The sequence below is a fragment of the Peromyscus leucopus genome, chromosome 22 (assembly GCF_004664715.2).
Source record: "Peromyscus leucopus breed LL Stock chromosome 22, UCI_PerLeu_2.1, whole genome shotgun sequence".
In the NCBI taxonomy this organism is placed as follows: domain Eukaryota; kingdom Metazoa; phylum Chordata; class Mammalia; order Rodentia; family Cricetidae; genus Peromyscus; species Peromyscus leucopus.
This window is the reverse complement of record NC_051081.1, coordinates 26,830,340-26,843,778: the sequence shown is the minus strand read 5'-3', so window position 1 is coordinate 26,843,778 and position 13,439 is coordinate 26,830,340. Positions and strand designations below refer to the sequence as shown.

General features: G+C 43.1%; 3 protein-coding genes across 3 annotated transcripts in view; 1 reads left to right on the top strand and 2 right to left on the bottom strand.

Moving 5' to 3' along the window:
- Positions 1-7: 7 nt before the first annotated feature.
- On the bottom strand, positions 8-3,974 carry LOC119086458 (protein arginine methyltransferase NDUFAF7, mitochondrial-like). Its single transcript, XM_037198033.1, has 5 exons — positions 3,909-3,974; positions 3,475-3,638; positions 2,023-2,103; positions 1,667-1,777; positions 8-391 (listed from the first exon to the last, which is right to left on the bottom strand). The coding sequence occupies exons 1-5, from the start codon at positions 3,943-3,945 to the stop codon at positions 161-163; spliced, it is 624 nt and encodes a 207-aa protein (XP_037053928.1). The 5' UTR covers positions 3,946-3,974; the 3' UTR covers positions 8-160.
- A 57-nt stretch (positions 3,975-4,031) lies between these two features.
- LOC119086457 (CCAAT/enhancer-binding protein zeta-like) lies at positions 4,032-13,433 on the top strand. The gene is made up of 5 exons (XM_037198031.1): positions 4,032-4,234; positions 5,119-6,611; positions 8,947-9,178; positions 9,690-9,876; positions 11,763-13,433. Exons 1-5 carry the CDS (start codon positions 4,079-4,081, stop codon positions 11,858-11,860), a joined length of 2,166 nt encoding a protein of 721 aa, XP_037053926.1. The 5' UTR covers positions 4,032-4,078; the 3' UTR covers positions 11,861-13,433.
- The window catches only part of LOC119086451 (serine/threonine-protein kinase D3-like), a 6,162-nt gene continuing 5,452 nt past the window's right edge, over positions 12,730-13,439 (bottom strand). Inside the window, exon 5 of the mRNA XM_037198007.1 lies at positions 12,730-12,826. Coding sequence (XP_037053902.1) covers positions 12,730-12,826 — 97 coding nt within the window. The remainder of the gene's footprint in view (positions 12,827-13,439) is intronic.

Below are 13,439 nucleotides of genomic sequence, written 5' to 3'. Positions count from 1 at the left end.
TTCAGCAATCTTCTATTATAATGTTCTTGGCTAGAAATGGAAAAGTCAGCTATTCCCTTCCAGGGAGGGACTTGAAAGCAATAACTAACTGTTAAACTGCAGTAGTAGGTCGGTCAGCTGTCACGGCTGTGAGGAGTTCTGAGCAATGTTCTGCCGTGAGTCAATGTAAAGCTATACCTTTAGGAACATCCTTCAGATCTCGGTACCAGGAGACGGGGATCCCAGACTTCGTGACACCTTTCATGTACACCAGGGATTCGGCATCTCTCTCCATAGGGAGCTTCTCCTCAGTCAGTGCCTGTGCTTGAATCTCACTTAATTTCTGGCTCACCTCTACTAGGTGTATTGAAATGTCACAGGTTTTTAGCACAGACCCAAGCTGACTGAACACCTACAACAACAAAAGAACACTGTGTTACTGTTACTGTCCTATCACTGTGGCAATAGCCAAGACAACTCAGAAAAGGAAGTGTCAACTCGGGACTTGATTACGGAGGATAAGTCCATGACTGTGGTGCGGATCACGGCAGCAGGCAGGCAGACATGATGCTGGAGCGGTGGCTTACATCTTATCCACGAGTTGGAGGCAGAGAGTGAGACTGGACCTGGTGTGGGCTTTGGAAACTCAAATCCACCGCCAGGTGACACACCTGCTCTACCAAGGCCACCTCTGAATCTTCCAAAACCGTCCTACCAACTAGTGACCAAGCATTCAAATACATGAGCCTCTGGGGGCCAAACGCACCACACCCCGGCTAACACAATGTGACAAATAGACAGGTTTCTGACTCCTCACCACAACCATTTAATCATATCACAAGTGCATTCACTTTTAGAGATTTAACCCTGACCCCAGTCATTCTCCAGTAACATAGAAGAACCATACCTATTAGAGTTAGTAAACATCATTTATACACAAAATAAACTGTACAACATGACTTCCTAATAATAATTCACTATTAAAAATGAAAAGATTGGGCAACCACACAATGTTTCAGATTGAATTTTTTTTAAATGTCCCAAGGAAATAAAATGTCTGGGACATGATGAAACTGTGTCCTCAGAAACAAATTAAATGGCACCAGTGACTTGACTGACCCAGGGATTAAAACACATTTTCAATTTTCCCTTTGCTACACAACCGTCTTTTACTGTTGTGAATGTAGAGGGAAAAAAGAAAACACACGCATCTTACACATCTTTTAGCAACTCAATGGCAAAAGCATAAATGACATCACCCAAGCATTTTATATTTTCAGCCTGTACATCACCCCTCCATTTTTTAAGTTTACAGACAATAATAAGTAATGAACCATTACATTACTCTGACATTTTATTTAAGCTGACAAATACAAGATTTAGAAAGGAGGACTGCAGGGCTGGAGAGATGGCTCAGAGGTTAAGAGGTTAAGACTGCTCTTCCTGAGGTCCTGAGTTCAATTCCCAGCAACCACATGGTGGCTCACAACCATCCGTAATGAGATCTGGCGCCCTCTTCTGGCATGCAGGCATACATGCAGGCAAAACATTGTATACATAATAAATAAATAAATCTAAAAAAAAAAAAAGAGGACTGCAAACCTAGAAGAGATCAGTGACGTTTCCAAACTCAGTCAAAAACAGAACGATTAACCTACATGACTTAGAGACAATCTTTATTACCTACCCTCAAGATATCTCCAGTGAGGGTCCCCCGACCTGGACCCAGTTCCACCAGCTGGAAAGCTGGATTTTTTCCAGAGGTCATCCATTCACTGACGAACCATATCCCTAGTAGCTATGACGAGAAAAAAACATGAAAGCATTATAGACTAAAACTCTACGTGAACACATACTATATACCAAAAAGTAAAACATTTACAAAAAATTCTATATGTGTTATTAGACAGGCATAGATATATACAGACAGACAGACAGACACACACACACACACACACACAACACTATGGCAGACTCGCATAGCTTATGCTCTCAGGTATTTATGGCATTCATTCCTTTTACAGTCTACATGTTGGGTATTACCTCCCCAAAGATTTGACTTATTTCGGGTGAAGTAATGAAGTCTCCTTTTTCCCCTAGCATATCATGATGCACGTAATATCCCTGAGTAAAAAGAGGAAATGGAAAAGATTAATTTTCAAATAAGGCTTTCAAAGTGACTCCTCCAAGGTGTTATGTAACACACACAGTGACATAACTATTTACCAAGGAAGTTCTCTCTTCCGAAATAACCAAGAGAAAGACAGAGTCTTTACCCAAATTTTACATGGTAGTAGGCATTTCGCAAATCTCACAGAAAAACACTTACTCCTCAAGTAGAGGGGCTGGAACCATGCAATGTTCATCTCTACATCCCTGCCCTCTGCCCACACCCACAGTCCAACATAGGAAGACTCTAATCACCCCAGCCTCCTCTCCCAAGTTAGTCTTGCCTGTTGGTGATACTGTTTTTGTTTGGTTTTTTTTGTTTTGTTTTGTTTTGTTTCAAGACAGGTTTTCTCTGTGTAGCTTTGGTGCCTTTCCTGGAACTCACTCTGTAGCCCAGGCTGGCCTGGAACTCACAGAGATCTGCCTGCCTCTGCCTCCCGAGTGCTGGGATTAAAGGCATGTGTCACCACCTCCTAGAATTACTGTTTCTTAACCATGTGCAACTTACATAAATATGTTCTGTATGAAAAATCCGTCTGCATGTGTGAGACAAATCTATCCAATTACATGCCAGTGGCTTACTTACGTACTTTTTATATGATAAATGTATCTCAATAAAAAGATGGGTTTTCTTTTGTTTCATTGGTCTTCCTTGTCTACTCCCATGCCTATTCGAAGTCTTCCTTTCTTCCCTTTTTAGTTCTCTCCCTGGCATCCTTATCAGTTCAATCTACTCAAATGCCATCTTCACTGACCTCTCTCACCTAAGACTTCCAATCCAAAACTCCACCCAGTGTTTTTTTTTTTTTTTTTTTTTTTTAAATGTATCTATCATTACTTTGATTAGAAGGTTTAATCATTTGGGGAGAAGACCATGCATTACTATCTTCATATCCCAAGTTTGACCATAACGCTTAACTTTAACAAGAAAGACTCAATGTCTCTCTCAATCAAAGCTTCTTACAGCCAGGCAGGTGGAGATCACCAAGATTCCCAGCACTCAGGAGAGAAAACAGAAGGACCCTGCAAGTTCAAGGCCAACCTCCTATACACAGAGTTGCCTTCCAGCAGGGAAATGCACAACCCAGTTAGAAAACAATCTTCCCTTTAACTCACGAAATTCCAACTACAGTCGGCCACACCTAAACACCACAGAAATTTGCCCTGACCTCTTTATTGGCACTGCCCTAGAATCAACGCGGCCTGATAACTGACAGGTTAAACTACATCCCAAGGACTTTGGAGAGCCGCTCATCGTCTGCGGGCTCCGGACCTTCGGCTCCTCTGTGTACACACCCTTCCTGGCTCGCGCTCCCCTGTGTTTACCTTGGCTGGGTTGGTCAAAACCTCCTTCATGTACTCGGCCACGGTGATGGGACCCGTGGACTTTATTTTATACATCAGATGCCGCAGCATCGGCGTCACCGGGTTGCTTTCCGCCGGCTCATTCCCGGAGCTGAAGCACTTCCCTCTCCAAAGACAGGGGATGCCTGAAAAGCACGGGGAAGCACCCGCCTTAGAAATCTCCGTTTCCTTGACACGCGCAAGCCTGCCAGAGCTTGCAAGGAAAGCACAGCCTTGCTTGCTCCTCACTTAACTTCGCCCCAGGGTCAGAACCCGATGCACGGAGCCCACGACTGCCACACGGCCAAGCCTCTCCGGGGGACCGGCTTCCAACTCCAGCCCCCAGGAAACAACCAAGGAAGCGAGCGGTCTCCATGGAAACAGGGTTCGGCGGCGGCAGCGGCGAGGACTCTTACCCGCACGGGCCACTCCACGTCTCACCAAAGCATTCATTCCCAACCACGTCGGGGCCAGGCTCCGCCCTGGGGGGGAGGAGCCGGGGGCATTTCCGGACACGCCCCCTGAACGGAAGTGCGCCGCCGGAAGGGGGAAGTGAGTCGCGGGCCGCGCGCGTGTCCCGCCAGCAATGTCGGCGAACCAGCAACCTTTCGAGTTCCATGCCAAGCGGCACTGGCGTCCCAAAGAGGTGACAGGAGATCCGGAGGAGGAAGACGAGGAGGAGAGCGACGAGGCCAAGAATGGCTTCTCCCTGGAGGAGGTGTTACGCCTCGGAGGCACCAAGGTAACGGCCGCAGGCGCCGGGGAAGGGGGTGCTGCGCACGGCCGCCGGGAGTGTGGGACCCGCAGCCCGGCCTCCGACCTGTCCTGAGCGCCTCCCACGCTCTTAGCCGCTCTTGGGTGGGATAAAGATATTCGGATGGCACGTTTTCTCCTGGGTTTATATGCTCCCTTACGATGTAGGCGAGCTTGTTATTAGCGTGGCGCAACCGTCAACGCCCATCAGGTCGGAGAAAACTAACTTAACTGGTTCCTACCTCGTGGGCATCTGTTTTGAACGCTAGTGTGTGTCAAATCTGAATCTGCTGGGTTAAGAGGCAAATGCCTTGTAGGTTGGATTGAAGTCGCCAAAAGGGACCTGCAGGTTTACATTAGCCCTTTATGAAAATGCCTTTTCCTACCTACACTACCTCATAAAGTGCTTATTTATTTACTTACTTGCTTATTATTGGAAGGGGGTGCTGTATGTTGGTACACGTGTGTGGAAGTCAGAGGACAACTTTGTGGAGTCTGTTTCTCTCCTTTACATGGGTTCCGGAGATCGAACCCAGATCGCCAGGCTTGCTTGGCAATGGCTTGACCCGCTGAGCCACCCCCTTCCCACTCATATAAACTTTTATCTTTGCTCACCTGATACTTTACAAATGCATATGTCATTGCGATTTTCACTGGATTTCTGGGGCTGTCAGCTTGAGCATCTTTTCATACCTTGAAGAAGTTTCTTTGAGATCCTTCTTTTCCCTTTAGGGTACATAATCCTTGGCACATTTTCTCATTGAATATCAGTGACTTTCTCAGGCAATAGTGTAATAATTCAGATGTGATATGAAGTTCTTCCTGAAGTTCTGGGTTCATAAAACAGTTCTAACTTTTTTTATGTCTGTGCAGCAAGATTATCTCATGCTGGCTACTTTGGATGAAAATGAGGAGGTGGTGGACGGAGGCAAAAAAGGAACAATTGACGACCTTCAGCAAGGCGAATTGGAGGCATTCATTCAAAATCTTAATTTGGCCAAATACGCAAAGTCTTTGATTGAAGAGGATGAACCAGATAAAAAAGAAAATGCTAGCAAAAAAGAAGAAAAAATACTGAAGGTAGAAAGTAAAAAACAAAAAGCAACAGAAAGTAAAACTGCATCAGAAAAAAAGGTGAAAAATAAGAGTGTACCAGAACATCATGCAGATAGCAGTACCATCCCCAAAACAAAGAAAAATAAACAACCTGATGTGTTCGAGTTTCTTGAGAGACCAACGCTGTTATTCAAACCTGGAGGCAAGTGGTATGACATGGAGTACAGCAACGAATATTCCTTGGAACCCCAGGCTCGGGATGTAGTGTCTGAATACAAAGCCCTGGCTCAGAAGCTTTATGAGCATGAGGTCAGCTTATTCAAAAATAAGACAAATAACCAAAAGGGAGGTTCTTCCACCTGGATGAAGGCAATTGTGTCGTCGGGGACACTGGGTGACAGGCTAGCAGCCATGATCCTTCTGATCCAGGATGACGCTGTTCACACACTCCAGTTTGTAGAAACCCTCTTGAACCTGGTGAAGAAGAAGGGCAGCAAGCAGCAGTGCCTCATGGCTTTGGATACGTTCAAGGAGTTACTCATCACAGACCTTCTGCCAGACAGCCGGAAGCTCCGCGTCTTCAGCCAGCACCCTTTCCACCAACTGGAAGAGCTGTCCAGCGGCAACAGGGACTCGAGAGACAGAAGACTCATACTGTGGTATTATGAACACCAGCTGAAGCACCTAGTGGCAGAGTTCGTGCAGGTCCTCGAAACGCTAAGTCACGATTCCTTGGTAGCCACTAAAACCCGAGCCCTGGTAGCTGCTCACGAGCTTCTCTGTGATAAGCCCGAGGAGGAAAAGGCTCTTCTCGTGCAGGTGGTCAATAAGCTGGGAGATCCTCAGAACAGAATCGCCACAAAAGCTTCCCATCTGTTAGAGGTGTTGCTGCGGAAGCATCCCAATATGAAAGGAGTCGTGTGTGGAGAAATAGAAAGGCTACTCTTTCGCTCAAATATCAGCTCCAAAGCTCAGTATTATGCAATTTGCTTTTTAAACCAGATGGTCCTCTCCCATGAAGAAAGTGAGTTGGCTAACAAATTAATAACTCTTTATTTTTGTTTCTTTCGGACTTGTATCAAGAAAAAAGACATTGAATCAAAAATGCTCAGCGCCATTTTAACAGGAGTGAACAGAGCGTATCCTTATTCCCAGATAGGCGACGACAAAGTGAGGGAGCAGGTGGACACTTTATTCAAAGTGCTGCATGTTGTAAATTTTAATACTAGTGTGCAGGCTTTAATGCTGCTTTTCCAAGTGATGAATTCTCAACAGACAATATCTGACCGGTATTATACAGCATTATACAGGTAAGTGCATGGCGTTTTAGTGAATGAATGTGGCAGAAACCTTGCTCTGCTGTAACACATGCCGTATAGGCAAAAGGAAGAGTGTGTGTGTGTGTGTGTGTACACATGTATCTCACATAGGCACCCCTCAGAAACAGTATTCACCAACTTTGAGCAAATGACATCCTGACGCGTATTTTCAAAATTACCTTTGCTTCCTTCATTTTCAGTCTTTTGGGATCGCAAGGAACTAGAGCAGAGGTGTGATTAAAATTCCCTTTCCCCTCCTGTTCTTCATACTGTTCGTAATTCATTCAGCAGGTGTTTTGAACGCTTTATCTGCCGTGTTCTAGGTGTGTAAGATACGGCACTGTGAACAGAAATCCCAGCCGGAGTCCCTTACTAGATGCATGCTGGAGAGTGGGTGTTATGGAGGTTCAGATTGCAGGAGGTTGGGTTGGGTTTGGTTAGGCTTTTTTAGATTTTGTTTGGTGGATCATGTAACTGTCCTGTAATTCATTGAGGCAGGTATTTCTAACACTGTAAGTACCTTGGAACTGCCTTATATATGCCAGTGATCTGTGTTGAAGAACTTACCTATCCTTCCTTCCTTTTCTTTTTCTTTATTTCTTTTTTATTTTTTGAGACAGGTTCTCACTGTGTACCTTGCCTGCTCTGGAATTCATAGAGATCCACCTGCCTCTGCCTCCTGAGTGCTAGGATTAAAGGCGTGTTCTACCACATGTGGCCTCTAATTTGTTTTTTATAGTTGCACATATGTATCTAACTTATGAAGGAAAATGTAAAGTAGTGGTTAATAGTTTAGACTTAAGCCACACTTACCAGGATTTAAAGCTCAGCCAGTAGTTTACTGTGTAAGATTGGGCAAATTGTTTAATTCTCAGTAAAAATCCTCTTGGTAACTTGATTAATCTTATTAGTTAAGTGCAGAGCTGTGCACCTATCTTGTGGCCTGTTACTCAGCTTAGGAAGCGTTCCCAAAATTACAGCTAGTGAATGACAGAGCCGGAACCTTAGAGAAGAGCTTTTGGGCCAGTGAGCTGGCGCAGTATGATAGAGGGACTTGCCAACAATCCTGCCAACTTGAGTTCAGTCCCCGAGACCCACGTGGTGGAAAGAGAGAAGCAGCTCCCGGGTTGTCCTCTGACCTCCACAGGCGTTCACACACAAAATAAAGCTTTATATGGGATAGTTATGAAGGCTTAGTCCCTGATTGATTGGACCATTCACTTAGGAAGACTGTGTGTGGAAGCCTGGGCAGAGCAATCCCAGTTCCGTTGAACCTTGGGAGAAAAGGCAGGAAACCTTAGAAGTCAGAGTTTAGGAAACTGAAAAGTGTAAACATAAGGCTGAGGGAATACTAGAAGAACGGATTGTAGGTACTTGTGGACATGCAGAGAACAGTCTGGGCAGTGTGTGGATGGGGTGTGTGGATGGGATGCTTGTGTTCCGTTGGATCACGTTCTCTTAAGGACTCCAGTGTCCGCTCTCACTCCTGTAGGAGGTCTTCACTGCAGCCATAGGGGAGGCTGCCTCTGGTCATCTAGAGAGCAGAGTCAGCAAAGACAGAAACTCAGACTCTCTTACCTGCTGCTTTATAGGTGTCGGTTTGCGTGGTTTTGTTAGTCATTCACTGTGTAGGCCCAGCTGGCCTTGAATTTACTGTGGAATTCAGGCTGGCCTTAGAATTCCGTGAGAGCTGCCTGCCTCTGCCTTCGAGGAACTGATTAAAAGCAGATTGAATGGGTGTCAGATTTTATTATTTGGCTTCTGTGTAGCCTTTCAGGTGAGGCTCTATGTCTATATAAAAACTACACTGTTAGGTTATACCCTATTGTTATAGATTATAATTTATAATTATAAATTATAAAACACTATTGTTTTATAAAACAATTAGAAGAGAGAAAAGTCACAAAACAAATGGTTCTTATATGATGACTTCTTTACTTTTGTGTTCTTCCTCTTGGGATCATTGATTCACCTTTTATCTGAGAAGGCAGAAATAGTATCTTTTTTTTTTTTTTTTAAGATTTATTTATTTATTATGTATACAGTGTTCTGCCTGCAGGCCAGAAGAGGGCGCCAGATCTCAATATAGATGGTTGTAAGCCACCATGTGGTTGCTGGCAATTGAACTCAAGACCTCCAGAAGTACAGTCAGTGCTCTTAACCTCTGAGCCATCTCTCCAGCCCAGTATCTTATTCTAACATATGCAAGAAATTTATCCCTAACAAAGATGAGATTGTTATAATGGGTTGTGAGTCTCTAAACTATGACTCCTGGATGTGAAGATGATCTTATGGATGGACATCTGACCTTGGTTTCTTGTTACAGAAAGATGTTGGATCCAGGGTTGATGACATGTTCGAAGCATGCGATGTTTCTTAACCTTGTCTACAAATCTCTGAAAGCAGACGTCATGTTGCGCCGGGTGAAGGCTTTTGTGAAGCGGTTACTTCAGATTACTTGCACACAGATGCCACCATTCATCTGTGGAGCATTGTATCTTGTGTCGGAGATCCTTAAAGCAAAACCAGATTTAAGAAGCCAACTAGATGATCATCCGGTATGGTTTTCCCTGCCTCCTGACCCTAGTGGGTGCCAGTGCGTGGGGCGGGTTTTCTTTGCTTTACTGACAGTAACTTAATTTCTCTGGAGCGTTAGAGTGTGAGTTCTGAAGTTGGACAGAACTAGATTTCACTGCCTAGTGTATGGCTAGCTAGGTGGGCAGGGCACTACAGTAGAAATCGCAGTCACATGAGGTAGTTATGGGTGGTGATAGAGTGAGTAGACCTTTTCAGCCTGTTTCCTCAGTTATGAGATGGAAATAAACAGTAATAACACCTGCCCCTGGAATTTACAACACAGCAAATGTTCGAGGGCTCAGTTCTAAAATCTCTTGTGTTCAGGAATAAAGAATGTAGTCTTCCTTTTCACTGTGAGTAGCGTTAGGCACTTGGTTTTGCTTGATCGGTATTTTCACGTTTTACCAGAATTGCAGTGAGTGAGTCTTCTCTGCATCACTTAAGTGAATACCGGCTCCCATTGGTTAACAGTCCGTGATCTGTTTTCGTTAGGATTCGGATGAAGAAAACTTTGTTGATGTGGGCGATGACAGTGACGTAGAAAAGTTCACTGATGCAGACAAAGAAACAGAGGTTGATGCGGTGAAGGAAGTCGGGGCGGAAGACACTGGGACTGTGAGCGTCACAGAAGCCGAGAAACCGAAGGCTGCTTCCTGGGTGCACTTTGACAACCTGAAGGGTGAGGGCTTTGACTTGGCCTTGAGCTTTCAAACGAAGGAAGAAGTTTCCTCTTTCATCTTCATGAGAGAGAGAGAGAGAGAGAGAGAGAGAGAGAGAGAGAGAGAGAGAGAGAGAGAGAGAGAGAGAGAGTATGTGTGTGTGTGTGTGAGAGAGAGTGAGAGAGAGAGAGAGAGTGTGTGTGTGTGTGTGTGTGTGTGTGTGTGTGTGTGTGTGTCAGTGCTGAGGGTGGAACCCGTAGCCTTTGTGTGTGCTGAGCAAGCATTATATGACTGAACTATATTTGCAGCCATAAGACTAAAGTTTTAATGGTAGGGAATCACAGATTATCTTTATTAACAAAACTACATGTCTTGGAAATCAAAGCAGATGCCTTGTAGACCTGTGGAACGCCATGAGAAAACAATGAAATGCTAGCTGCACTGTGAGTCATTTCTTTGTGTTATAAATAGGAGTTTATTGCCTCACTGAGGCACTTTCGTCAGAGCACATGCAGACACCAAAGTGTGGCACACATGAAGTTTGATTCTGAACGGAACTGTCTTTGATCCTGTCTCTGTGACCCTTCTCAGTTTTTGTGTCCACTGAATTCACTCTTTGCAGTTTCTTAAAGCAAGCTTTTGTTTTTAATGTTTTATTTTATGTGTCTGTATGTTTAGTCTATATACATGTGTCTATGCACACATGCCTGGTGGCCAGGAAGTGAGAAGAGAGCATTAGATCCCTTGTACTGGAGTTACAGGCAGTTGTGAGCCACCATGTGGATGCTGAGAATTGAACCCAGGTCCTCTGGAAGTGCAGCCAGTGCTCTTAACTGCTGAGCCACTTCTCAAGCCCCTTAAAGCAAGTTTTTAAGATAGAAGACTTTCTGGGAAATAGAACCCTTAAGTGACTTCTATCTATACACACACACCAGAGGAAGACAAGTCTGTTTGTGAATAGAACATTAGAGCCAAGAGAAAGCTCAGGGATGAATTCTTTCTGTCTGAGGCCAGAAGGAAAAAAGAACACTAGCCTTGGACTAAGGAAGACAGTACTAGACCCATTTCTGCACATTGCTTTTCTGACTCACAGCTGAAGTAATTCAGCTTTCAATTTCCATGCCAGATATATTAATGAGAATGCTGGTATTTGTCAAGAAGGTTCTTGAAAGGATTTACCTATCCGGAGCACAAATTGTCATCCTTTAGGAGGATGGCGAGCATGTGTTAGGGCTGCACAGTTAATAGTGTATTTAAAAAACCTTGCTTAAAATGTTAATTATGGGACCAGTTAGGTAACTCACAAGGAAAGAGGAAGGCATTTGCTCCTGAGCCTCAGGGCCCGAGTTCAATTCCTGGGACCCACATTTTAGACTGGAAGGAGACCTGGCTCCTAGAAATTGTTCTCTGATCTCCGCATGCAGCAATGTGGCACTTGCACACTCACACGTACACACTTAATAATTAAAAGTGGAATGAAAAAGGGATTTTTAGTCTTATTTCTGCAAACATGCAGATCTGTTTCAAGAACAAAGTTCCTGAATATAATTTAATAGCAAGGATTTGGAAAACTACCACTCCAAAATACATTAGACTTACTCCTTTAGGTTTCTTGTTCCCATCTTACCATTTGTGATTTGTTTTCTTAGCACTTTCTCTTGAAAACTACCAGAGAGATCGATCATTCTGCACTGAGACCAGTATGTTGCAAAGATTTTTTTCAGGAAAAAAATGTAAAGAATAGACATCAAGATAAATTGTTCAAGGGACTCTGCATTTTTAATCTGGTATTGGATTACTAAACTACTAGCAATTGTGAAGATTGTCTGTGAGAACGTAGGTTGTGATAGTTTGAAGTGTCTTCTTCAGTTAGGAATAAAGCGTTTCAAAAATATCCTGTCCTTAGGTGGCAAGCAGTTAAAGACATATGATCCATTCAGTAGAAATCCTTTGTTTTGTGGAGCTGAAAATACAAGTCTTTGGGAGCTCAGAAAGGTAAAATAATTTCATCTATGTTTTAATTTGTTAGTGGTACATAATCTTCCTTTCATGGCTTATAACACATTGAAACTTTACTTGTAAATGATGAAGTTAATATGAAATTACACATGGGCAAAATATAGTGTGGTGTGTTTATTTTACAGAAACTTTTGTGCATGTAAATAAAAATACCATGCCTGGCTTACAAATAAGAATGTAGATTGTTGCATGTAGTTTTCTATAATGTGTGCTGCAGTTGTATGAGAATAGAAATCTTTTACTAAGTTGTTCTGTAAATGAAGAAGAGGAATTGGGTTTCTAATAGCCTTCTTGTGATCAAAAGACTAAGTTTCTTCCTATGTACTTAATTCTTGCAATGTGACCACAGATCCTCACACCACTCCATTGAATCTCCAAGATCACAGCTAATGGCCTGGTGGTACCAGGGTATCATTTTCTTGGTAACTGTGCTCACTATAGCACAGGTGATATAAAAAGAAAATGCGGTGAACTGCTAATGCCCTGCTACAGTTAAAGATGGTGACACCTAGCTGTGTTTGTAGCCATTAAATTCTGTTTGAGTCTTCTCTGCTTGTACTTGTAGAATAAATAAGGGAAGGGGAAGCCAGTATCACCTACAATGGTAAAGCAAGTATTGCTTTCATTGTCTTGACCTTAAATACATGCCAGTGTTCCCTGTGTATATGGCGAGTGTACATACCCATTCCTGCTGTGCACCAAAGTGTGAGGGTCAAACTGTCTCAAGGTAGAACTTGGTTAGCTGTTCCTGTCCCATATAGCTGCTTCCTGATAGACTGACTGGCATGCTGTTTACTCTGAGACACATTTGCTTGTAAATAAAGTAATGGATTCTTTTGCTTCAGGCAAAACAACTAATAATATTTGCTGTCAGTGACAGAATTTACTCTCAAAAGGAGGATGACCATTGGGCTCTCATAAGCAGTGCCTTTGTACAGAGGGGTCAGACCTCTGTACAAAGTTTGCTGATAAAATTAGTAATCACACCAACAGTGCAATTTTGTGCAATTTGGAGAAACTGCCCAACTCATCCAGTGTTTTTTAAATGACCAATGTACAGTGTTGCATATTCACTTGTAGGTAAGGTCTACATTCTTGGTAGACCAGTTAACTCTAAGTTAAACAGATGCCTAAGGCCAATTGGTGTGGTTGATTCTACCCTGCAGTTAATTTCCCTTTCCATATACCATCACAGAAGAAAATCCCCACGTAGGTGAAAGACTTGTTAAATCCTTAAATTCTTTTTTCAACCACAGATCTGTTTGAGGCTAGATTCTCTTTGTATATGTTCAAATAGTATGGAATACAGGAAAAGATTTAAAAATGGATTATGTTCTACTCACCAAACACAAAAATATTAATTAACTAATATTTGCAAAATGAGTTAATGCTTCTTAATTTGTAATTTTTTCTTCTGAAAAAAATACTTATTTTTCATGAACATGTTTACATAAATATCTAGTGGGTACATATTTATTATTTTCATTTTATGCAGGTGAGTATTTTGCTTCCATGTATGTAAGTCTACCCACATGCATACCTAGTTCCCAAGGAGGCCAGAGAG